Consider the following 26,361-nt stretch of genomic DNA (forward strand, 5'->3'; position numbering starts at 1 on the left):
CTTCATCTTCTGACCAAAGTCACCTTGAACAATCAAATTATCTCTAAATTTGAATAAAACAATCACTCCCAATCAATCAGAGTTCATTAGCTCCCAAATGATTTACATTGCCTCTATAACATGATAAGAAACCCACGCACGCACCTCAAATTCAAGTGTGTAAGGTCATCTACAAACACACCTGTGTGTACAGTCGAAGAAAACCAATAGACAACAATAGTTTACACTGAAATGTGTTTAATTCCTGATCATACAAGGCACAGTTGTGTTTGCTTTAACCACAGTTTGGGAGATTTCAGTAAGGTTTGCAGGACTTACAAAAGTTGGAGTTCACCGTCTCCAAACTGGCAGTGTGCTTGGGCAGACACACACAAACGAAGGCAGTGAGATCAATTTAGAGCTGCGCATTATCACTGAGATTCACGCCCTCTGTACTAGTTTAACACAGTATAATGATACATGAAAGTGTTATCATCTCGAAGGACTTAGTTGAGAAAAATGACACTTCTTACAAACATGAAAAACCCATCTCCAAAAGATTAAAATACATTTTTAAAGGTGCACAAAAGGTGTAGTTTTGGGGAAGAAATTCTAATCAGAAAAAAGGATCTTCAATGACTGATTTTTTTTTTATGCCTAAACAAATTAAATAAACAAAGTCTCTTTGTTTTCATGACTGAATAAACAAACTGACCTTAAAGGACAACACAGTTTCATACTGTTCTACTTTGTTTATATGTGGCGGACCCTGCCACCTTTCTAGCTTCAAACAGTGTTCTAGACCTTGTTTTCCTCTGTGAACAGCTTGTTTATTCAGTTATGGACAATATGAATATTTCTAGTTTGCATTATTACCTCATTAATATTGTAAATATCAATGAGTCTCTTCTCCAAAACTACATAGTACCCCTTTTTTAATTATAAAGCCAGTCTAGGTGCAACATAAGTAGTGTGAAATTATCAAAACACTAAATTAACGGAGAAATGCACACAGTCCGTTTTCAGAAACTGTGCCTTCAAACGAGCCGTTACAACTCCTGTAACGTTGTGATGTCACAACTATACAGTCACCGCCCTCAGCACTGCTCCCGGCAATGGCTGTGATCGCAAAAACACTGGCTGAGATGATGTGGAATCACGGTTGACGGCGTCTGCTCAGGCCTGTGAGAGCTGCCCAATCAGAGCAGACTTGGCTTTCTTAAGGGGGGCCTTAAAGAAACAGGCACTAAAACAGAGCGTTCAGTAAAGAGCATGTAAACATTTTCTAACAGACATTCAAAATCAAAATATAAACCTGGAAATGAGCATAATATAGGAACTTTGAAGACATTCTACTGCCTTTGACTACAGAGGTAAATCATGGTGCATTTAGTTTGCATTTAGAGCTGGTTGGGCATGATCCAAAACCCAAAATAACTCATTAAAAAATTACTTGTGCCATCCTGAATGACAAAAAACAATTTACCGTCAGTGTATTGTTAAAGAACTACAGACTGCTGTGTTGTTTCCATCTAGGCTGGAGTGATACCCCACTCTCAGTCTCATCAAAATCACTCCATCACAGCCGAAGGAAGTAAATGCCTTTTCCCCAGACAGGACGAAGGAAGGAGGCTTGTCTACACTAAAAGCATTTTCACACTGCAGGACCAATCTCCGGCACTATTGCCCCGACCAAGGTCATTTCTGTTCAAACAGCAAAGCCCAAGATGATGTAGTGAACCGATATCCCCAGGTCAGCATGGTACATTCCATCTTGGTAGCATTGGGTGGTGTAAACTAAGTCTGGGATTCAGCATCCACAATTTTATGGTTCTAGAGGTTACAGCTGAGCATGCTGATTTTTTTTTCTTTCCTTCAGGTGTGTAAAAAAAAGCCCAGTGGATGCTGCAAAATGCCCTTATCTCGTCAGTCCGCTGTCAGCCCCAGATGTCCTGTAAGTAGCGCTTCTCTTCTCTCAGCCCCGCCAGTCTCTTCATGGCCTCCAGCTGGTCCACCTGAAGCTCTGTTCTGATCATCTCTATCAAGGTCTCGTTCACATCTTTTGCCATGTTCTTAGCATCTCTGTAGAAAGGAAACATACAACACAATCAATAGGCATGTTTTTGCACAGCACAGTGGCAGTGGCCCTTATTTTGGAAAACCAGCAAGTGCTGCCAGCCCAGGAGTGCATCCTGGAAGGAAATTGCAGAAATCTTTATCTTGCTGTTGCAGCATATTGAGGTAGATTCATCATCCTGTGGACCTGAAGTGACATTTTTTGACTAGGAGGAATCCACACAGTTCTGACAATTCAAAGTTCATTTACTCAAAGGTGTATGCGGCAGCCTGGCAGTGATGAGAGAGGAGAAAAACATAAAATGTGATATTGAGCTTTACCAATGATGACACGACTTGACTTGTTATAAACCGATGTGTGCTTGGCTTTGTCTTGTTGTCACAATGTGTTGTGATACACAAAGAGGGGTATATATACAGCATAAATGCTCAAAACTGTATTAGATGTTGCATCACTAGCTATGCTTGCATGAACAATAGTTCTTCATTCTGATTAAAAATGATTCTGACTGAAGAGATTGGGTCAACTGTTTACATGGGATGGGAATAATAGGATCTTTTGTTTACATGCAACAGCAAATTTAATCAGAACAGCTATGTGACATGCACAAAAGTGATGTTACATCACACATTCCTCTTCTTCGTCGGATATGTTATTGGCGCATGTTTGATCAGCTCCCTATCCTGAAGATTGATATCAATCATCTATACAGCACAGTATTTTACTCAGAAGCCGCCATCTTTAGCAAGTGGAGAAAAGAACGTCACTATGCATTTACGTCAGGGCGGAAGGAGAACTCAGCTGTAAAATAATCAGCTTATATTGTTTACATGGGACGGTTTTACTTTAATCGGGTTATGAAAAAGTTTTAACTACCCCTCTGCAACCAAAATGTTGTTGTGTTTGTGCCCGTTTATTCTGTTTACATGGAGCATTTTTATTTTGTTTGGGCAGCTAGTGTGAGGATAATGCTCAGATTCAAAAACTGTGATAACTTGCCTTTAAGCCATGCGCTTCAGAACCTTACCCATGAAAAATAGCTAATCATTTTTTTTGTTTTGATAGCCAGACCAATATTAGCAGAAATAAAGATCTTATTTTCACGTCATGTAGATTTTTTTTGCTTATATTTGAACATTCTTGTGTAGTACTGTAAGTGTGCCTTCACTGCCTTTGTATGTTAACAAAGTGGACCTCACTGAAAATGAGGAGAAAGATTCTTATGCACCCTCTCATCTTTAAAGATAATCATATAAAATGTCCTGTCTTTTTCTGTAAAATGCTGTCTCTGATCAGTATTTCCAGATTCTATTCTGAGCAAATCTGCATTTTTGTATTACATTTTCACTACTCTACACAGCCATTTTGGCCAGGTCTCTCTAGTAAAAGAGAAAATGTATTTCAATAGCGCCCCTGGTAAAAAGAAAAAGCAATTCAATTGTGAACAAAAAAAGTAATCTATACAGGTTTACAAGTAAATTCAAGGCTTCAGAGACACGACAGGGATGTGACAAAAATAGACCAGGCATGCAAAGACAGAGAGAGTAGAGAAAAGAGCTGCGAGTGAGTTGCTCTGCAGTCCTTTCACAGCTGAGTGCCAGAACATGACACAACCGTGCCAGGTGGACCCTGGGATAAATGTAAAGAAGACTGAGAAAAAAGCAAATATAGCTGTTTAAATCTGCATCTGACTTGTTATAATTAGTCAGTCTTACCCGCAGACATAGAGGCAACCGTTCTGTTTGAGCAGGATGTCAGTGACGTGTTGGCTGCTGAGTCGCAGGTTGTGTTGGACGTATCTGCATCGTGCTGCAGAGTTGTTGTCCTCCTCCTCCATCTGGTCATCTCTGGAGAAACACACCTTGAGGTGGCTCAGAGTACCGCTGGACACAAAGCCTTCCAGCTCCTCTCTGGGCAAAGGTGAAGGATAGCAGAAGACACATTCAAACATTTCAGGTCATTATAAATACAATTTCCTACAAGGTTACTCCTGTAATCTCAGACAGGTTGTTCAGGAGAGCCACGATGAAGAAAAAAGATGTTACCATGAATGGCAGACCAAGTTTGTAGCATAGCACCTGTCCAAGGTTTCTTGGGAAAACATACATATTTTATCATAAGTGTAAGGCCAAGTATTCAACACAGTTTTCCTTCTGACTATTTATCCTCTCACTGCCAACACTCCCTTAAGATATTTAGCAATAGCTTTAACAAGACATATGACCCCCAGAACATTTCCTAAGAACACAAAAAAACCTGTCAAGCTCGATAAAACAGAACACTGATGGGCGAAAGGTCTACGCAAAAACTGTGCCAGACAACCAATTTATCTTGTTTAACAAGGGAACTGCAAAAAAAATATGGATTTCATAAGCAAGGTTGAGTCACCGTTATAAGCATCTTTTTTACAATCAATCCTCCCAGCCTTGCAGCTGGGTGTAACCTTGCTTCCCCATCTGTGGTTCGCTTGCCAACTAACTCCTTCTTCTGCCTCAGTGTTTTTACAGTGCCTGGGGTGCTATTGGAAGGGAAGGAAGAGAGGAAGGTGCTGAGGGAGTAAAGGGTTTACTGTGGCTCAGAGCATCTTGTTTAAAGTTAAGGAGTCGGAATGAGCGGGAACACACACACACAGAGACAATCGCACACACTCATAACAAGCCGGGGCTACGAGATCATGGGTGAAGGTCTTCGCCTCCGGGAGCTGTGTTTTGCAGTGACCCCTAGACTATAATAAGGCATTTTTCACGAACACACAGGTACTGCGGTGTGAAAACTAAAGGGAAAGATGAGTGTTGTTGTCTTTGTTTTATAGGAAACATCCAGAATTGTTGCTTCTCCTGCAATGTTTACCACCTAACCTTTTAGTCATTAAAATCTCATTCTTTAATCATTTAGTCATTGAAATTGCATTCCCGTGACCAAGACTTGTGATTACAAAGCCTGTTTGAACATGAAAACAACAACCTGCATAACAAGGAAGAGGACGGCGCACTCTTGTTTGTTTGATGTCTGAATATGAATCATCATAGAGTGATAGCCGTGCGCGCCGAAACTGACGAAAAAGACGGCTGATTTTCTAGAAAGGCACGACAGTCGAGGAGGTTTCTGAGAGCCGAAACCTGCCACACTCCTCGGTGTGTTTGTATACCAACAGCCCGTGGCAATATCCCAGTCCCTAACGTGAACCCAGCAGGCCTCCCAGTTGTGTTTCCCCTACAGCATGAAATCACTTGCCATGAAGAGGCTGAGAAAATCGGAAGGATGGAGGGGGGAAGGATAAGTGCAGCAGAGAGGAGAGGGGAGGACGAGCTTGATGTGACATGCAGACAGATTGGCATCAACCTCTCACAGGGATGTTAAGTGCTGCGGCTGATTGAGGCGCATCGCTTCGTTTTGTTTTTTCGCTGGTAGGAAATTTGGAACGCCATCAGAGAGTCGGTCACATCCTGTCTCAACATTTTCTAATATTTATACGCATTAAAAAGGAGCTTATGTTGCATTTATACAAGGTCGAATTCCTCCCCCCTACTTACAATGACTTCAGATGAACTTTTAAAAATCTTTTGAAAATCTGGGACACTGAAAAATACTACAATTTATGCAAAGCAGGCTTCATTTCCATTGCCAGACATCAAATTGCGTTTACTTTTAGAGAAATCCAGCAGAGATGAATGCAAGCAGGCCATTCAGCTGCAGGTATGTTGCTCTCTCTGTTGTTCATTCTGCTAACCTATTTAAATCGAGGACAACTCTTCACGGGTGGCTCATAAAACACGGACTAATCGCTTTGGTCAACACTGTGGGGGTGTTCATCAGAGAAGCCCACACTGTGAACAAACACCAACCTACTACCTGGCTGTGAGTTGGTATTTAACTAAGGGATAGAGGAAACAAAGGGGGAACAAACAGCATCCTCTGTGATCTTTTCTAGTGTGATTAAGGATGCTAATCCATTCACACTATTTAATCCTGCCAAAGAACTCGATCAGTGCACCAGCATTGAGTATACGCATGCTGCTTATATCAGGGAGAGCCGATCAATTAGTGTGCAGTCGGGACAAAGGAAAGCCAAAACAAACTGATCGGAGCACTGATCTACTCACAAGCACGTCAGTTTGCAAAGCTTTGACGACACGAGAGGTCAATCCAAAAAAGTTAGTGTAATATTCGTACAGTTCAGTTTGATTCAGTTTGTTTTGCAGAATGACAACCCTGCTCCCCTTCAGGCCCATCATCAGGGGAGGTCAAAGTGTACGGACGACCCAAGCCCAAGGCCCAGGAAAGGATTGGTCAGTCAGCTGTGCAGAACACAGATGTGCTGCTAATGTAGAATGAACTGACAGGCAAAGTCAATAGAAGTATAAGGTTATACACAGCCTGCTTACAATGCTTGCGACTGGCATATTGTTCCTAAAGTCCACAAGAAAACAATCAGACTGTTCTTATCATCTCAGAAATTGAGCGAGAGACAAGTATCCCTGTGCGGCGCAGGTCCACTGAGGGAGAGACGAGACAGCCTCTGTTTGTTATTTTTATTTTCATTTCAGCTGACAACCGTACAGTATAGTATTTCAGCTCTGCATACAATATAGTTTGATTAATGTAGTCCTCGAGAATTTAATTAACAGATGACGAATAAATTAAATTTCAACCATGATTTGATCTCATGATTCATTGCAGTAATTTCTTTAATCAATGTTTAATTTTACTTGTCTCAGATCACTCAGTCAAAGTAGGGCATTTTTTCTCTCCTTGTATTAATTTAAGGGTAAAAGGACGAATATACCTCTAACTGTCATAGTCTAGTTAAAAGAAGTGTTTATTTAAGCCTGAAATCATATGGGTTGATCAGAGGTTGCTGAATGTATTATTTGATAGAAAACTGAAAACTAAAGAACGGGCTCAGAATTGAGTTTCAGATGAGTCAGAGAAAGAGGAATATTTACAGTACGGGTTTTTTATAAACTTGAAAGAAGAAACTTTGGTCAGTTACCCAGTGGGGATTTTACATCTTTAATATTCTGTTAGATACTTGCTTGTTAGCTTAATAGTTCCCTAAAATGTTTTCAACATTACTCTTTGCTAATAAATGAAAAAAGAGGAAGAACATTTCTTGAGAGATATCTGGATATTTCATCAACTTGGAAATTGATTCATTAAATGAACCTTTATGCAACTTCTTGCCTTGAATCACAATAACAACAAGCTTTTGCCTTGAGTTATATAACTTTGTATAACCTATCTTTACAAACATCTTGCAATACATCCTGTAGGTGATTGCTTAATAGACTGGCCATGATACTGGCCAATGAATATCATGTATGCAGACAGAGAAGCGCTCATTATGCGGGCCACAGATTTCAATACATGATATGCAGCAGCAAGGTGAAATAGGAGGTGGGTATGGAAAACAGATATCTGACTGACAAAAGGTTAAGAAAAGTATGTACAGAATATGTGAATATGTGAGTGTAGGGCCCTGAACTGAGAAACAGAAACCCAGCTTACCTGAACAGGTAGTCACGGTCTCTGTGGCGACAACCAAAGAACAGCCAGGTCTCGCCAAATGTGGCCTCGGGGTTCTCCAGCCTCTCCTTCTCTCTGAAAGTCAAACAGCGGATGTTAGCGGTCAATCAATACTAACAGACGACCGGACCAGATGGAGGAGAGGGAGTCCTTCCTCGCAGCAGAGGTTAAAGAAGAGTAGTGACACCATTAAGCACTGTCTGCAATGACAGAACACTGAGTGCCACAATTGCCTAATGCACGGAAACGACTGTGCGTGCTGCAGCGAGGGCATTATATGTATTATTAAATTTCACCCAAACAGACGGATAGATCCCATTACTATAAACAGTTACTGAAAATGAAACTGGGGCTTGTGCTTTCTGTGTGGGTGTGTGTTTTGCGTACTCTCGTGTGTGTCCAACTGCTTGAGTGCAAAAAAATAAAAAAATAAAGAAATACTGCTCCTGCAAAAGTGATTCCTCTTGTGGCTTAGGAGTTTGGCAAAGCTCCCAGAATCCTTTGCAGGCAATGGCAATGGCAACGCAGCGGCACAAAGCGGCTCTGAGGATAGTGGTATCTGTGCTGCACACCTGCTGCAAAGGTGGCAGCTCTATCCCAGATAACAACAGTTGACCCTCAACCTTTCATGATGCCATCAGTCAGTGGACTCTCTAAAGAGCTGGGCATTATCGTTTACCCCGTCTGGAGGGAGGGGGAAGAGAGAGGGGTTGTTGAAGTGACCAACCACGACGAGGGGCTGAGGAATGCCACGGTGAGGCATTGAGACTAGGCCCTTTGTGCTGCGCTGCTGCACTCCGAGGATAAGGTGCTGATTCCCCTAAACCCAATCCTTTTATTTTCACCTACAGACTAAACTGTGGTTTGTGTTTTCCAGAAGTCATGAATTCAAAATGGCAGCCAACTCTTGTGTTTGATGGACCAGTATGGTGCATAAATGGTAAATTGATTAATTGATTTGTTTGAGCGACTTAAAATTTCTTTGATGAAGGTCCCCCTAATTAATTCTAATATAAATTTTGAATCTATGGAAGTTTTATATTCAAAGGTACGCTTGTACATATACAGTGCATCTTGTACAGAGAAACGTTCCCCCTTCAGCAAAGATGTGGAGTGAAACTAAAGGCTGAATGGGGGAACAATACATGTGGGAACAATAAACAAAAATGATTGCTTTTTCACTAGCATGGCTATCCAAATTCTTGTAAGCAAGATTTTCTCCAACTGCATGATGAAAAGTAGGAGCAGATGGAATCAGCTCTGACGAGGAAGAAACTGTGAAGTTTATCAAGCAAATATGGAAGTGAAAACCACAGTCGGGATAAAAAAAAAAGAAATGTAGCAGGAGAAACTTTTTATAAATAATAGTTTAACTCAAATTTGACTTCATTTGAATAAAACTCTTGTGGCCGATTCCCTCAATGTTGCTAATGGCTGAGAATTAAAACCCAAACTTCCAAAAGTTTGAGTTTAATAAAAATGTCACTTTTTTCTTTGTGTTCCTTTCCGTCATTGTAAATTTAATATCGTCCAAATTATTTCTTGGACAAAACAAGCAATGTGACGATGTCACTTTGAAAAAATGTCACCACAAAAAAATGTGGCGGACATTTTTGGACTCATGTTGTGACATTATATAATTCAAAATAAAAAAACTGATTATTCTATCATTACTTGCAGCTATACACTAATGAGGCGAAGTGAAAAATCAATGCAAGTCTGATGTGAATACTGAAAAATAAAACGGCCTCATTAATTAAATGAAAAGTTGACCAGTTAATAAAATCCCACAGCGAAGATGTTTGTTTGAACTTTATGTCTTTGAATGTGGCCCAGTAACAGAGCTGTCTGGCTGACTTGATCCAAACGCTCAGATCCCATCCATTAGCATCCTGGACGAGATTCTTCTGATCTGCAAACAGCCTCAAGTAAACTCATTTTAGTGGGCTCGTCTCTCTCCTCTCGCCGCCTGCCCTAAAGGGATCAATACCAATATGAAAAACCTGGATTCCATTCTGAGTAGACCACACCGGCGCCTTTCTCTGAATACAAATCACATCACATCACATGCCCACACTATAACAGCCTGCAATACAATCCCAGGGGGGAGGCAGCATCTACAGAGCACTCCATTTGGGGTCGAAATCAGAAGCGGTTGCCTTTCAGCGCCATTCAAATGATCAGCAGGAGGGGGAAACTGCACGGAAAGTCGAGGTGAAGACTTGGTAAACATCCCAATTATCTCATATCTTCATTCGTTTCCTTTGCTGCGCCGTGCTGAGTGTCTTTTTAGGCTTACAAATACAACAAAAACCAAAAAACCAAAACAACAACAGCTCGAGGCTTAATCACTGAAATTACATCGCAGAATTAGACCGATATACATCCAATGTGCTGAATTTGTTTCATAATACAGTACAACGCTCAGCAGCAAGACGCTGTAGCCTAATTGTAATCAGCTGTCTGGTTAGACTGATAAATGGAAGCTCAATATTTGTTCAGACAAACTTTAATAAAGGTTGTCATACTGAACGTGCCAAGTACGCCTTTTGGCAAGCCGAAATATGAAACTGAGCAAACAGATTTTTTCCAAAATAAAAGCTTGTTAGAGCTGTTTTGGAGATTAAGGCTAACCATTCAGTTAAAATACAATATTTGTTTAACTGTCACTGCTCTCAGCTAGATAAAAAGACACTGGAAATCACAATCCTGCCACACAAACAATCAATACCCCACTACTGGGGGGCCTTATTAAAATCGTCTGGCACCCCCAAGTGGGCCTCTGACCTTTAGAGACTCTTCTTCCACTTGTTACCAGCGCAACAAACTCATACAAAGTACTTTTGAAAACAGCCATCGATTAACAGTGGGAGTGGGAGTGGGGGGAGAGGTAGGAAGATCGAAGTGTCCCCATGTTGTTTTGTTGCTAACAGGACCATTCTTGGGCCTGGAGGCAGATACGGTGTCCCGTTGACAAACTGGTGATTGTTATCTCCTATCAGAGTGCAGTGTCAGCCGCCGAGGCTTTGTTTGGAATCTCAAGTTAGATTCTGTATAATGCCGCGCGCCATGACAGGTTTATACAATCCTCCGGCACAATACCCAGCTGGCAGGGGAAGGGATGAGAGACGTAGAGAGGGAGTACAGACTGAGGAGAGGGTTGAAGAGATTGGTTCACATGAGTTTCTGCTCTAACGGTGAAAAGTCTACTGAAGGGAAAAAAAAAGTTTGACATTTTTATTTAAATTTTTTTTTTAAAAACTCTCAAGGATGCATCTGATGATGGTTTGTAGTTGTTGTATTATGAAACAAAGCCTTCCTAAATCAATCAAGGTCTGAGTGTTTTGCTTGCACTGACAAGCAGGTCTGCAAGGACAGACCATTAATAAAACACTGCTGTGTGTTCTGATAGCTTAGATTTGAGAGAGAAATATTTGGATAGTGCTGTCAGGATCAAAGTAAGACTGATGTGTTCATATCACTGCCTTCAACTGGACTATCGTCCCTCTGGCTCAACCTTGATCATTAAGAAGAGGAGTGGTGTAACCAGGTCAGTCTGAAAGACGTGCGCTATCTTTGGGTCTCCTGCAACCCAAAGGCGCAAACACGTCTCACCCCAGACGACCACTCATATTCCCTTGAATGTGCTACAGACAGACAATCCACCACCGCTATCACTTTAGCTGATGCTGTGTCACCTCTCAGAGCAATAACCCGCTGACGCCCCCCGCCCCAGCAGAGCAGACGTCCGGGGGATTTAGAGACAATTGGAGTTGACTAGGGCACAACCTCATTTATACAAAGCCACCCAAGAGTTAGACATGTCAGTCTGACTCAAAAGGCTTACTCTGCTTTCTAACAAGTCATGTTAGGCTATGGGCCTGGCTCAACACACAGGCATCGGCCTGGATAGAGAATCTCCAGTCACATTAAACCCTTCTGACAGGTCATCATTTTGCAATCTCGATATAGCTATCAATTCAGAACCGCAGAAAATTAAACTAAATGTCACGTTTTCTTCCAAATGATAGCACTCAAGAATTTGGACTTGGACAGCAACGATTTAAGAAGCTGGAGAGAAGTACTCAGCTGACAGTCGATATCCTCACACCACCTCTTCGGCAATTACGAGCACTGATTAACTCCAAAAACGTGGCCACCACCTACTGGACTTTTTACTTTCAAATCAATAACGATGCATGTGCTGGTTTGACTCCTGGCTCTTCATTACAGGCCTCACCCATAAACTTGCGTGTCGGAGAGAGAGGTCCTAATTTATTCCTGGCGAGACGAGTGAAGCATCTGAAATAATCCCTGACGTGATCACAGCCCTAGGCGGTAGATTTATTATGCCTGATGAGATGTACATGACGTCGACTTTTATCGGCTTTGAGCAGGGGTCTCATTTAATTGTCTCTGCAGATTACTGGAAAATATGCACCGATGATGTGCACTTAACATCACTTGAACATTGTGAATATTCATTCCTGGGTGAAGAATCTTCGCTGGAACAATCCGCATCACACAGCCCAGAAATCAGCATATAACCTGCGTGATTCTGATGCTTGACATGAACATTTAGCTGACCCGTTTCAGCAGCATATCTTGTAACATCCTGCAAGCACTTGATTCCTCTTGAGGGAGACAGGGGATCTCGATACAACATGTCACTGTTACTTGATAAAATTGTCACTTATTATAGTGCAAGATAATATTTTAATGGATTATCAAATCCGCCATACCTTTGCTGGAGGAAGCCGATGAAGGGAGCGACTCCTGTGCCCGGTCCGACCATTATAAAGGGCACCGACAGGTCAGAGGGAGGCCGGAAGGAGCAGTTGGGTCTCAAACTCGCATGGATCTGGGGTCAGAGGACATTAGCAAGCATTTAAAATAATGAGAGTAATTACAACAGTGCTGAGAAGCCACTGTGGGACTACCAATCTATTAATTGATCTACTTAATATTCGAAGACATACTAATAGGAAAACTCATGAGGAATCCACAGAGTCTGCAGTGGAGAGGATTTGCTTGCTTTAATTTAAATTAATTCTTTAATTAACCGCCCACACAACGGGCCCAAAGCTTGTTCTTTTTTTTCCCCTCACACATTTAATTTCCAGAAATTAAAAATAAAGTTTGCAGAGAAGCCTAAAAACCTGTAGTGGAAACAGGTTGAATCCCCAATGCCTTGAATTCTGCAGTTTCATGAACATGCTGTAGAATTTTCTGATCTCCTGCTTCACACTTGTTTTCTATTTTACTCAAGAACCTCTTGAGCTGTAATATTTGAAGGAGGAATAGGCAGCTCAGCTCTACTGGCATTTTTATTGAAACATAACAAAGACAAAGTAAACAGGTAAAGTGGAGCAAGATTTTAACCTAACCATGTATTTTTTACTGCCTTTGAGCTGGAGGTTAGAACTATTACAGCACCTGAACACTTGTACCAGCTCATATATTTCCTGCTCCTGGCTGATAAGTGCTTATATATCCAAGAGTTCACAAATTTGCACAATCTAGTTTCAGCTCTCCATATTCCAGTGTACTCATTACCTTTGGCAGAGCCTTCCTGCTGGAGGATTCATCCTTCCCTGGGAAAAGGAGGACAGGATTGATGAGGTCAAACAGCCAACCGGTACACAAGCCTCGCCTCCCCGCAGGCCGCCCAGAGCATGCTGGTAACTCTACGACGTTGAAGACAAAATGCAGCTTTCCTGGGTGCGTAAGGCAGGAGCTATAGAGAGAATACCACAGAGAGTTTGAGACGGAGGAAGACAGAGATATACAGAAACAACAGTGTGTATGGGAGAGGGTGTTTGCAAGGCTCGCAGACAGTGACAAGCAGGGAGATGAAGTGAAAAATAGAGTGAAATACAGGCGCAGAGGGAAGACAGTAGGGTACAGAAAGGCACAAACATTACGAGTGAGGATAGATTCTCAAGAACAGACAACTGTGCCTCTTCAAATGATTCACACAAACAACCTTTGGAGACATACAGTTATGCAACAGCTGATCAAAGTATTAAGGATACACGGACATTTGATGCAATGCCAATTGCGGATATGGACGTGACATTGAAATGTGCTAAATTGTGATCCGTGCCAGTGGTTCCCAACTTTTGTGTCTGACAGCCCCACAGCCCTGTTAGATGAGCTAAAGTACCCCTTCAACAACAACTCCCACTGTGTTAAGTTCTTTTTAATTGGATTTTAAACTGGATCATATTAAATATATATTATAGAAAAGATCATAATGTTTAAGCTGGTTTTGTCAAACTTGTACCTGTACTAGTTACCACTTGGGGTGGCAAAAGTTGGATGTTTCAACCATTTACATTATTTTTACGCTAATTACTTACACCACTTGTCTATTACTTAAGCTATCCATATCCATATATATACATTTCCTTAAGCTGACTTACTAAACCATTTATCCTTTATTTTACGCTAACTACTTATGCTTGGCTATTACTTTAGGCTGGCTACCTCGACCATTTATCCATTAGCTGACTTTAAGCTAACTATTTCAGCCATTCATCCATTAGTTAAAGCTAAGCATTTCAACCATTTATGCATTACATTATGCTAACTGTTTAAACTGCTAACCATTAATCCATTAGCCTACTTTCAGCTAAACTAACAATTTTAACCATTTATCCATTATTTTGCTTTCAGCTGAGTTGACTACTTCAACGCCAACAACAGACCACACATTACAAGCTGTGCCAGTAGTATGAGATGGTATACATATCCTGTCTCCTAAGTGTCCCAAGTGGTTTGTCCATGTCAAACCAACACTGGATTCAGTACAAATGTAATGTGTGCTCTTTATTTTGCCTCTTGTTTATATCTGCTACTTTTATATGCTCATTCTGGATCTCCAGATCGGGTGTGTTACTGAGACAGAGACAGGTCCTGAATTTAAGTAGATTTTCTCCTATTTTGTCCAACACAGGTACAACATTACGTTTGATGAGGATCAGCCACAATCTCTCCTTACATTAATTTCTCCCACTATGTGACACAGATACAGGAAACAACAACTGACCACCGGTTGGTGGAAGGTATGTGCAGACAGCCTATTATAGCTGGTAGGTTGTGATACATAGCATATACCAAAGATTGACATCTCACCCATTCTTAACCCTATTTCTGTTTATTTTCGCCTTTAGACAAATGCATGTTTTTTTTAATCAAATCATGATTTAATTTTTTCAAATTCTTTCTGCCTCTCCACAATCTTCCCACATACCACCTGACAGCTAGCACCCTAGAATAAAAGTACTCCTGGTTGCTAATCACTGATCTACACAATCATCCTAGACTAAGAAAACACAACTAGGAGGGAATAAAAAATCACTTCCTGTTCGTCGTGCTTCAATAAAACTGCCTCTCCCTCTTCTCCATTCCAGTCTACACTGCCGGCTGAAGAACTCTCACGCTCTCTCATCCTTCACTTTCCAGTTCCTGTGGGCCACTAGAGACCTCTATTGACCACAGCATCAATAATGCAGGCCTCTAATGTCTCTGCACCATCTGATAAACTACAGCCACCATCTCTCCTGTCTGTGCTCTGTCTCTCAGCACATTCACACACACACACACACACACACACACAAGCAGCTAAGGGAGGGACTAATGAGAGGAGCAGAGAAGTTTTGACATTGCGTTAGATGTTGCTGTTCCACATGAGCTTTAAATGCAAACCTAATGGGTACTAGCTTAACAGGAAGAGCAGATCGATGACTGGCTAAATGATGCAAAATCTTCTTAAACTGAGCACAACTTGCTAAATGTTAAGCTATATTTCCAGTCCATTCATTTGGGCACTTTTTTTCAACTCAGGGCTATAACAAACGTTAGACAGATGCCTACATATATACATAAATTATAATTATTACTGTAAGCTCTATACGTCATTAGTTCAGATCATTTCTTGTTTCTTTATAAAATAGCTTCCAAATACCTCCAAATCTAAATTCATATGATAATGCCACACTTTCCTCACACATATTATTCATGGAGCTTCCCTTTGATGTAATAATAATCCCTATCAAATGTCAGATAATTTGAAAGCTCTACACACAGCTGTGAGGGAGTTGGCTAAATACCAGATCTCCAGTGGAAAGCAATGCATTTCCTAGCTGCCAATAGTGCAGGATCAATATATATTATATCATGGGAACTCGACTGTCTTGTTGAGTAGTACCTAATAAACTAAGTTGAGGATGTAGCACTATATCATGATGCATGCACGGGAATAAAATATCGACAACAGATTTACAAACTGAGTTAAAGAGTTATAGGGTTATGAGAACAATATATATATATATATAAAACTAGCTATTTTCTTCTTATAAACACCGGGTAGCGTATGCATCATCTCTGGGGTATTATACATCCTTTAAATATGTAAGAATTTTAGTTGACTACATTCAATAATTAACTAAAATTATCCACTGAATCTGAATAAATAACTGCTGATGTTATGATGTTCATGTGTTGTTGCAGAGATATCTACTGAAGTTAGCATGCTAGCTAGCCCCAGTCTGTCAAGGTCCAAAGCCCCTGTGCTCCTGCCAGAACCCTAACCATCCCCTGGTGTAAACACCAACATTCCTCCCCAACTGAGCTAACTAACTAATGGCAGCTACAGTTAGCAGCAGTTAGCGGTTACTCTGATGATATGCTGCCCCCTATTTGTTTGGAGCATGAATTTGACAGGTGGCCAATTCTTACATATTGCACCTTTAAGTCCTAGCTATAAGAACATTTATGAACTTACTGAGACACAATTCTCTGGATTTCACTTATTTTGAATCACTGGAAAAGTGGGCAGTTTCATGGATTTTCCAAAACTGGACAGATGTTTTAATTTACTCCAAGGGTTAAATTCTTCATCAAATTCTTCTTCAATGTTTACTTATTGTGCACCAGTAGAAATCAGGAAGCAGTGGAGAGAGTAAGACAGACATACATGCTCATGGATAGTTGTTATTCCAAATATGTGATGGAAAAAGGTCACAAAATGTACACAGTTTCATGCAGTACAAAATGTTACCTGCATTCTTATTTTTCTGTCACCTTACCTGGCTGCTGAATAAGGCCTGGGCTGCAGTTTCGGCAAATGCTCTGAAAGGCAAGCACAACTGTCAATCATCCATCTGTGTGGCCAAGATTTTGTTACACAGACAGCCGTGACAAAGAGGAGACAAATACGTGAAAGTCATCTCGGTCCATCGAGACGTCCTACCTACCAATCTATCCTGTAGAGTTACCCCCACCCAGGTTAGAGGCTTGTTTCTAGGACACACTTCTATATTTATGAAATTACAAACTCAGGGTTATGGAATCCCAAGTGTCCAGATGTGGAGCCAGTAGGAAACAGATTGCTTATGCAGACCTTATTTCAATGCCAGCCATGAAGGTGCCCTCTTTTGGGTAATATGTAGTGTGGAATGTATCCATGAGGATGTGTCAGAGAAAATCAAGAAAACTTACAAGAGTTGAAGACAACTTTTCACCCTGCAGTGCCAAGATTTGCCATTCGCTATGCTATGAACACCACCAACTATTAGATATGGCCAAAAAGAGTGATTGAGAGTCTGTAATGGGCTTGCTATGTACTCCCTTACATTTCATTTGTATCTCAATGATAGATGAACCTGGGAGAGTGAAGCTGCACCATATGTACCAGCTGAGGCCTTACAATAACACATTTTTCTGCTACATTGCTTAGAAAGACAAACAGCTGGACTTAATCTGCTCCCTCCTCTCTTTCTGGATTTCTCTGACATCTAAACAGCTCAGGGTGTTAGCCAGACAGCTCCGCACTCTGACGTCCATTTCATCTCTTTGAGCTGAGGATTTTTATTTTTTTTTTAATGGTGACGTATGAAACACTTACAAGTAAGTTTGAAGAGGCTTTTGGGCAAAAAAATATCAGCCTTAGTCAAACATTTTTAGAGAATAGAGAACAGTGAGATAACGACATGTGGACTAAAACAAATCTGCATACATTTAGGATGGTAGAATATGAACAAATTAGGAGAACTCTGTTGTTTATAATTTAACTGAGAAGCAAAGACCTTGTCGAGACTGGGAAATGTGCCAATTCTTGAGCTGCAATGAGTACGCAATAAATCCATGAGTCAAGCAAAAGAAATTAAGTTACTGTTTTGATTGATGTTTCATTTATTTTCAAGCAAAAATGTCAAGCATTTGCTGGTTTCTGCTTCTTAAATGTAAGGATTTGCTGCTTTTCTTTGGCATTCATGATAGTTAATGAAGGGTTTTGGGTTCTGGATTATTCATGTGACAAAAGAAGCAATATGAAGACGCCACTTTGGGCTCTTGGGAATTGTGATGAGGTTTTTTTTTTTTTTTTACAATTTTGGACATTTTATAGACAAAAACAATCAATCAACTAAGTGATTAATCAAGAAGGTAGTCGGCAGATTAATCCTTAAATTAGAAATAAAATCATTTTAAGCTTCATCTTATCATTCTGAAATAAAAATTGATTACACAGTGTAATGGTTGTACAAAAATAACACCGTCCATGTACAGAGCTGTTCCCTATAAGTCTCACTTTCACTTTAGTATTCGGATTGCCAGAGTGCTGATTTTTTTCTGGAACAATGAGGGTTGATATACAGCACAAAGGAGGCCCTGCCATTGCGCAACCAAAACAGGAAGAGACATTGTTTTACCCGGTCGCTATGCCAGGTAACGGTGAAACACCTGGAATAACTGTGGAAACTCTACACTGCAAAAGATAAGAGGAGGGTCTATTTCCACTTTAATGACAGTAATCGCTACTTCAGCCCTAGCCGACTCTATCCCTAATTAATCATTTTGTTTAATAAATGTCTGAAAATAATGAAAAATACTCATTATAATTTCTCATTGCCCAAGAGCCCAAATAGCTTGTTTATTCAACCAACACTTAAACACGCAAAGACACTCAGTTTACTATCACGAGAGAAGAAAAGCAGCAATTTCTCACATTTGAGGAGCTGCCACCAGAGAACAGACTTATGAACTAATTGATGACTGATCTTTTATTTAGCAGAATCTTGGACCAAATGTTTGGCATGGCAATGAAATAAACTAACATGAGAACTTTTACTTTGAAAAAAGAGGTTAATATGTTTAGAAATAGAGACCGAAAAATGTATCAAAGACTGAAAGGCAGTCAAATTTACAAGGAGAGCTGAGATTACACACTGGCCTTGCTTTGTTCTAATCAATAATCTTGTAAAGAAGCTGCAACTCACAGTAAGTCATTTGTAAATAAGTCTTAAGGATTAATTATGACTAAGCTGCGATGCAATGGAATTCATGTTTCTCATAATGGGCAGCAGTTAACCCCCAAAAGGGCAAAATCTCTTTGGACAAATTATCTCATACAGCATATCCAGCAATCCTTCCCATAAATGGAAACACACACCTCTCCATCAGGCGCTGTATCATGTACGCTAACACAATCCTCTGCAGCTGCATGGTGCTCGGGTTCCTGCCTTTCTATCTCAGAGTGACAGCACATGTCCGAAACAGAGGACAATCAATCCATCATCCCACATCACTGCACCATGATGATACTGCTGCTAGATACAGAGGATACATCACTTTTAAAACCTCTTTTTTGTTGTTGCAGTGAGTGGCTTGAGGACACATCTTAAAATATGTATTTAAAAAAAGGTCTCTGTTCCGAAAAATACAGTCCCAGGGTGCCCAATATGTTTTCAGAAACGATCATTTTCAGGGGTACCATCGATCATACTGCACAACAATATAATCTATTCCATCTCACAAGTCTCTCTGCGCCGCAATTTATATGCAGAGGTACCATTTTAGTGGGTAAAAATGAGATGGCAATGTGGTTGAACATAAAAGTTATACTTCTTATGATATATGGATAGTTTCTTTGGCTGCAGAAGGAATTAGTGGAGAATTAGGGAGGTGGTTAGCATCAGAGCATTAAGAAGAATTCTCCTTGGGAAGATTTTTTCCTTTTTTTTCTTTTTTAATAGCCTACAAATGCTAATTTCGAGATACTTGTGAGAAAAGGACCTGCAAGCTCATGGTTTTCCCAAACCATTTAAAAGTTTTCCATGGCATTTTAATGTATCTTAAACGAATGAAGACAGAATTATATCTGATATGCAGTGCGTTCTTATTATACATTCAAGCTTCTCTGGAGAGAGGGGAGCACAGGGACATGTTAACTTTACTTAACTCTTTAGTTGGCTTAAGTTTCACCAACAGGTCACAAAAAAAAAGAAGAAGAAAACTAAACCCTGGTAGAATTTCATCTGAGCCCTGTGGTAAAGTAAATTGAAAAAGATGCTCATGGACAGCATTCTGCTCTCTGGGGCTGTGACCCCAAAGTTTTCATCTGACCCACTGTGTGAAACAATGGACCATATAACAAGAGAGCTGACTCCAGGAAGGAGGTATCTTTCTCAATTTATACCCAGCGTTTACTTTTACACCCAGCCTGCACTTGGCCAAAGACAACCGAGCTTCTCTCCTCATTATTTATACTTAGCGTATAACAGCATAAACTCTGATCAGCAAACACCTCCCCTTCAGTCGGGCTAATGAACCAAGAACAGTGCAACAAAACTGCAGCAGTGTACGTTAGCAGGGACACACTGAGTCAGAGTTGACCATTAACCTCTGATCCGAACTGACCTCTTGCGCGCTCGTGTCCTTGCAAAGCTCAGTGGCTCACCAGTAAACAGCTGTTGCCCCCGAAGGGCCTCCGACACCACATTTTTCACGAGGGCACGATTGTCGCGATTCCCAATTTCTGCATCAGTTCACCACTGGAAAAAAAGGTGCTGCGGTTGGCAAGTAGACCAAAAATAACTGACACTGGGGGAGGCCAAGAGCTGTGACACAGCTGTTTTAGAGGACAACTCAGCTCGTATGTAAAGCTGTAGCCAACTAATTTCACTGTCTGGTAACTTTCAGTCAAAGCTTATTAGATCTATACTGAACAACCGGCCAACTATCTTAATGGGCTGAGAGAAAATGTTAGCTTTCTACCAACAGTTGGCTGAAAGGGTCATATTCGGGACGGCATAGACGGCCAACAGCAGCAAAAACTGATCAATATTATTAGCAGAGGGTGGAAATAATGATTAAAATATCCCTTGACTTGCGGCTACAATGGTGCCATTATATTCACAAAAACTGACACAAAACCACATTGGGCCAGCGTGTACTTAAAAACGAGTCGAGGAAATTAGTGTTGATCCTTTGGGGAGCCATGCGATGTTCACCGTCTGACCATTCAGTCTAATTAAATGCTCTGACAAATTCAGCCTTGAGACTGTGCTCAAAGGAGCTTGCTTTACCAGTGCTGCAGTGACCCCTAATGGATGAAACAGAACAAACATGCCTGAGTGACAAATAGATTAGCAGACTTGACATGACCCGAGGTCTTTTCAAAGGTGGAATAAATAATTCTGCAGTCATTTATTCCACTGATATATTGCACAGGTGCAGTGTAAATCCCAATCTCATGTCAATCACTCTGGACTGCTTCAGGCAACATGGTAGCATGCATTTAATTAAACGTGCATCTATTATAACAATACATTGAAAAGAAACTGAACAACATCATATGAATAAAAAAATAAAAAATAAATAAATAAACAAACTCTCTTTGTTTTCATGAGTGAAAAAACTAAATAAACAAAGTTATGTAACACTTCTAGAAAGACTGAGCAAGTGACTGAGACAACAGAAGGGACTCTGACCTATGAGGAGGCTGAGAGGAGGCGAGCAGGACGGGAAGGCTGTGAGAAGCTCCAGAACGTTGAGGCTCGGGTCTCTCACGTACAGGTTGTAGTCTGCGGTGCCCTGTTTGCTGCAGAGCTCCTGTAGTCTCCTCCTCTGCACACTGTCCCCCGTATGCTCCACCAGCGCTCGGAGAAAAGCCTGATGGAGACACAGAAATCGGAAGTAAAGTCACTTGGAGCTGATCTGCAACTCTGTTACCAGCGATGGTCATGATTTTGTTCAGTTTTTCTGATTCTCCAGTAGGGAAAAACGTCAATTCCACTTGGCACACAGGCCAATCAAGTATAAGTTTTTGCTAGTTTTCTAGGTGGTAGAAAACTCAAGAGGTAGAACTTGGCACCACTCCCAGTTATGGAACAAAATCATTTTATTATGCACTTTCTGCCCTCATAAAATTGTCATTTAGTTTTTAAAAGCTTTTATCGCTACTGAAAAATTTGGCAGAGGCAAAAAGGCGTTCTGTTAATCCTCAAACAAAATTCATCAAAATCTATTAATGCCATCAATTAACATGTTCAATTTGCAGAGGACAGGCTGCTGCTTAACTGGTACTGCATCAATTATTGTTCATCTTTTTGCTGGCTGTGATTAAAACGCAACTCCTGAGCAACTCCGGAGTAATTTCATGAAATTTCGCAACTGTTCATCACTCTGCAATTTCTGAATATTTGTCATGCCTAAGTGTTCTGTATAATTTCAGTGACTTATTACAGTTTATGAGTGCACATATGAAGAGATTAAAAGGCACATTCTTGGAGTGAGTACTGGAAGAAGTATAATCCCCAAGTTCAAATCCATCCTGATAGACAGCAATTCATCACTACTTGACTACTACTAAATAGTCTCTGTATCTGTGGATAGTAATAACATTTATATTTGTCTCAGTGGAAATGGCAAACCAGGCCATGCAAACTCTATCTTCTGCATTTGATGCTATTATGTATATTCTTGCGAACTGCACTTAGTAAGAGGCTGAGGTGATTATCTTTCACTATCTTAAAAATCATGAGGTATAAAGATTATAGAGTTGTAAATGCTTTAATAAAACAGATTGGGTGCTTGGATTACACTGACAGGAGTTGTAAAATAAAACTCTTACTGCCCTGTAAGTCTGCAGTAACAGTCTGACCTGAAACAGTCAATTTTTCGTGCAGGAATTTAATAACACATGAGAGAAAATGAGACTGCGCACAAGTCTCATATACAGCAGGGAACCAGACTGATGGTAGCTGTTAAAAAAAGGATGTACAAAATATATATTTCTGACACATTAGTAATTTGATTTGGACCGTAGAAAGCTTCTCTAATAAAATCAGTGCACAAATCGGGAGTAATCTTTCCCTGTGGTCTCTTTTAAGATGTTGGAAAACAAAATATAACATGCTCTTTAAAAAATGCAGTGTGCTCTTGATAGATACTGTGTTGTAAGTGCTGTTTACTTTTGTGCTTAAAAGCAATGCTCCATGCTGAGTGAGCAATGCTTAAAAATTTTGTATTTATTAAGACGCAATTGGATTGTTGCCATATTTTGACATTTTATAAATTGTCTTCCTTTTGTCATTCAGTGTGCTGTTTACAAGCAACGGTAAACTACTGATGCAGCTCAGCCAGAGGGAAACTAATGGTTTTCATTTTGGTCAGACTATAATGGGTTTTTTTTCTATTAAATAATGAATTTAACTTGATGTGATTGTGGGGAAAAAAATAGCGTGAGAGATGGAAATTAGAAACAGGATATTTGCAACATCTTGCAGAATGAATCAGGTGAAACTCGCAAGCCATATCCCCAGCCAAAAGTTTAAGAATGTAACCAACACACCACATGTGTTAACATCCATTAACACGGAGGACCAGGCTAGTTTAATCATTATTTTAGACCCAAACCAAAGCTTAGCAAATTCAGTTTTAGTGTAGTGTAGTTATGAGTCTAATTCAACAATGAACCCATGCAAATCTTTTGGTCCGGGCTCTGTCCTGACAGATTATGAGTACCCTGCCTGTTCAGTAAAAAATAAAATGGGAAAATCCTTGTCCAAATATAACTGCACTTCTTCATGGCAAGGACAGGCTTTGACAACACAAATAAGAGCAGTGTGCTCTAGCTGGAGAAAACATGACACTTAAAAAATGTCTTTCCTATTATTATGCTGATAAGATAAAACAAGTCGGATGTCATATCGAAAAGTGGCTTGGCCAATGCAATTTACAAAGTAAGTAGCTGTAGCGTACTGTGTTGACAGACAGTACCTTCTTAGGAACGCTTCTGATCTCTAGACACCATGTAAGCAGATACAGCAGAGAAATGTTCTGGGGAATATAGGGTGGCACCTGGGCACCTGCACACAGGGAGGAAAGAACATTTATGTCACAAACACAAGGATGTTTTGCGAAAAATGCAATGTTACAATGTTCTTTACAACACCATATTATAGTTTACCTTTTTTCTTAGTGTCTTTACATAGACAGATATGTACTCTGTGTTTCCTCTGGTCATAAAGGCCCAATTTGTGGAGTATGTCCTCCACCTCAGTGGCTCTGTTAGGGCAGAACACATCAAACGAATCCCCGGGCTGATAGGTCATCATTGGGTAAGCCTAAGAATGACAAAAAGGCACTGAAGTTCAAATTATTCTAAATTTAACCTGCAAGAAGAAAAGCAAAAAAAGCCAAGCTTACAGAGATGTCAAGCTCTAACAGAAGAGCCGTCTTGACTGAGTTTCCTCTGGTCAGCTGAACTGCTCTGGGTATGGGAACCTCATGAAGAGTCTCTTTGTTGAATGGTCCAATAATCTGGTAGAAAACATCTATGAGATGAGGGTGAAGTACAGCACAAATGCTGTTTTAAATCAGCAGTATCAAAGCTTTACCTCTTCCATCATGTCCACCTCCTGTAGGGAGACATCCAGGTAGGAAGGAGGCAGAGCAGGAACATTAAGAGAGGACTCAGACAGTGGTGGTAGGGAGCATTTCAGTGATGATGCCAGTATGACACGGGAAAATCCAGCATCCTCGGTCTGAGTCTCCGGTGCTGATGTAGAAACACTGGCAGTTCCATGAGACTGGGATGCCAAACCAGGGCTCCCTGCAGAAGCAGCTGGCTTGAGATCAGAAACAGCAGTCTGTGCAGCAGGAGCTGAAGATGAAGCAGCAAATGCAGCTTTGGAGACCGTTTCTACAGATCCTCCGACCGACTCGCAGTTCTGGCGGTCAGTGATGCTTAAGAGGTTCAGCTGGACATCTGGTAAGGATGAATCAGGAGTTTCCTTTGGTGAATCTCCTGCTTCTCCATTAAAGTAGCCAGTCCTATCAGAAGCCATTTTTGATAAGGCACCTTTGATTGCTTTCCACAGTCCGTCTAGCCAGGGGTCCACAACCACCTCCAGCCTGGAGCGAACAAAGTCCACAAGATTATACAGACTAGTGTAGAAAAGGAGGAGAAAGTTGGATGCATGTGCTTTTTTTGCAGAGCTTACCCTACACCATCATCTGCATATCCCGTCCCATAGAATTGTTTGGCTCCGAGTTCTTGTAGACGTCGCTCAATTGTCTTTCCACAGTTGCAGAAATTTGCATAATTCGTGTCTCCTAAAGCTGGAGCAGACAGAGGAAAACAGATGAAGATTTCTCAAGCCAGCAACTGTTCGGAGAGTAAACACTGTGCTGCAGTGATCTGCATTGTAATGATTTACACGAGCATGCTTTGCAAGTCAAGTTCCCCATATTGACAGATGAGCTACATCAGACTTTCATAATAGGATTTACCTAAAAGTGCATAGGAAAGGTGTTTATAATGGTCAGTGGAGAGGGTCTTCTTCTTGATGCGCTTTACAAATTGGAGGGCATTGTCTGGCGGTTCCCCATCTCCGGTAGTAGACACAATAAAGACCACAGGGGCTTTCTCCTTTTCCAGATTGTACTGGAATCAGTCATATGATTAATCAGTGACTAGTTTTTTCTCATTATCAACATGAAACATTAACATGTTTTGTCATTAATGTCCAGAAAAACATCAGTCAACATCACTTTTACTAATATATTATTAATGTGTTAGTGTGTACCAGCAGCCATGCAGTAAAGGGAGGCTTGAACAGCTCTGCTTCTACTAAAATGGTTACAATGTGCAGTAATTACCTTTTCTGTGTGTTCCAAGCAGCTGAGCTCAGCAACCAGTCCGTGCTCCTCGGCCACCTCAGCTAGACCCTCTGCTATTGACTGTGCTTGGCCCTTCTGAGACCCGTACAGAAGCACCAACCGAGGATTCACTTCACAGGGCATGCTACAGTCCAGAAAAACAACATCAGTTGTAGATTTGAAACAATCTGTAGACAGAAACAACAGAGAGTTGGACTAAGTCAACGCAACGGCTATTGAAGTCACTAAAAACATGTGTTACCTACATTTTGCTAATTTTGACAGGTGACTGACAGGCTGCCGCAGGACAGTCCTCACTAGCCTGAACACCATGTAATACCCAGATGTTGCGTCAGATTTGACGTTACCGTCATTTCAACATAAATGCACGTGGATTACAGCAAGTCCATTTACTCCACCAACTAAGAAGCAACCATGTCATGGCGACAGCAGGGTTGCGTGTTTTTTTAGCTAAATGTTAGCTAGTGATGACAACTAGCTAATAACACCGTAAACTGTAACTTTGAAACACGGGAGAGAAGCCTTGTTGCTAACATTTGACACCCGAACGGTGTCTTTTCGAGCTAGTTATCCCCTTTAAAATTATCTTCAAGTACACAAATAATAGGCTTGATAAAGTTCTCATTAGATATATTTTCTACCTTTTTGAAACGGCTGTGGAAATCCACACACTCCAGTCCTTCCCACGGAATTTTATATCATCAATGAAATTCACGCGAGAGCAAGGCACAGACTGAGATTGAACGTGATCGGAAGATACCACTGTACTAAAAAAATATCTTTTCAGTTATACCCTTAAAATATGCCGC

The 26,361-nt window shown here is 40.8% G+C and overlaps 1 protein-coding gene across 4 annotated transcripts; it reads right to left on the bottom strand.

The window, feature by feature from the left end:
• Positions 1 to 217: 217 nt before the first annotated feature.
• On the bottom strand, positions 218 to 26,253 carry mtrr (5-methyltetrahydrofolate-homocysteine methyltransferase reductase). 4 transcript variants are annotated; one of them, XM_084341286.1, is made up of 15 exons: positions 26,194 to 26,253; positions 25,532 to 25,676; positions 25,163 to 25,316; positions 24,874 to 24,991; positions 24,268 to 24,784; positions 24,077 to 24,190; positions 23,838 to 23,994; positions 23,648 to 23,736; positions 21,358 to 21,538; positions 16,675 to 16,717; positions 13,139 to 13,319; positions 12,325 to 12,443; positions 7,565 to 7,657; positions 3,772 to 3,966; positions 218 to 2,061 (listed from the first exon to the last, which is right to left on the bottom strand). In XM_084341286.1, the coding sequence occupies exons 2-15, from the start codon at positions 25,673 to 25,675 to the stop codon at positions 1,917 to 1,919; spliced, it is 2,250 nt and encodes a 749-aa protein (XP_084197412.1). In that variant the 5' UTR covers position 25,676; positions 26,194 to 26,253; the 3' UTR covers positions 218 to 1,916. The 4 variants fall into 4 exon arrangements, with proteins under 4 accessions (XP_084197412.1, XP_084197410.1, XP_084197409.1 ...); XM_084341284.1 differs by having other exon boundaries at positions 25,532 to 25,719; positions 26,194 to 26,223; XM_084341283.1 differs by lacking the exon at positions 26,194 to 26,253 and adding an exon at positions 25,798 to 26,165 and having other exon boundaries at positions 25,532 to 25,719.
• Positions 26,254 to 26,361: the final 108 nt, after the last annotated feature.

This window comes from Pagrus pagrus (genome assembly GCF_965226575.1).
Source record: "Pagrus pagrus genome assembly, chromosome: 20".
In the NCBI taxonomy this organism is placed as follows: Eukaryota; Metazoa; Chordata; class Actinopteri; order Spariformes; family Sparidae; genus Pagrus; species Pagrus pagrus.

Bases quoted from the DNA above. Each gene is read 5' to 3' on its own strand.
- mtrr (XM_084341283.1), bottom strand. From the start codon at position 25,864: ATGGTGTTCAGGCTAGTGAGGACTGTCCTGCGGCAGCCTGTCAGTCAC. The intron at 24,992-25,162 runs GTAAATCCTATT...TGTCTGCTCCAG, and splicing joins CCTTTCCTATGCACTTTTAG to CTTTAGGAGACACGAATTAT. The intron at 13,320-16,674 runs GTAAGGTGACAG...TTCTCTCTATAG, and splicing joins AGGCCTTATTCAGCAGCCAG to CTCCTGCCTTACGCACCCAG.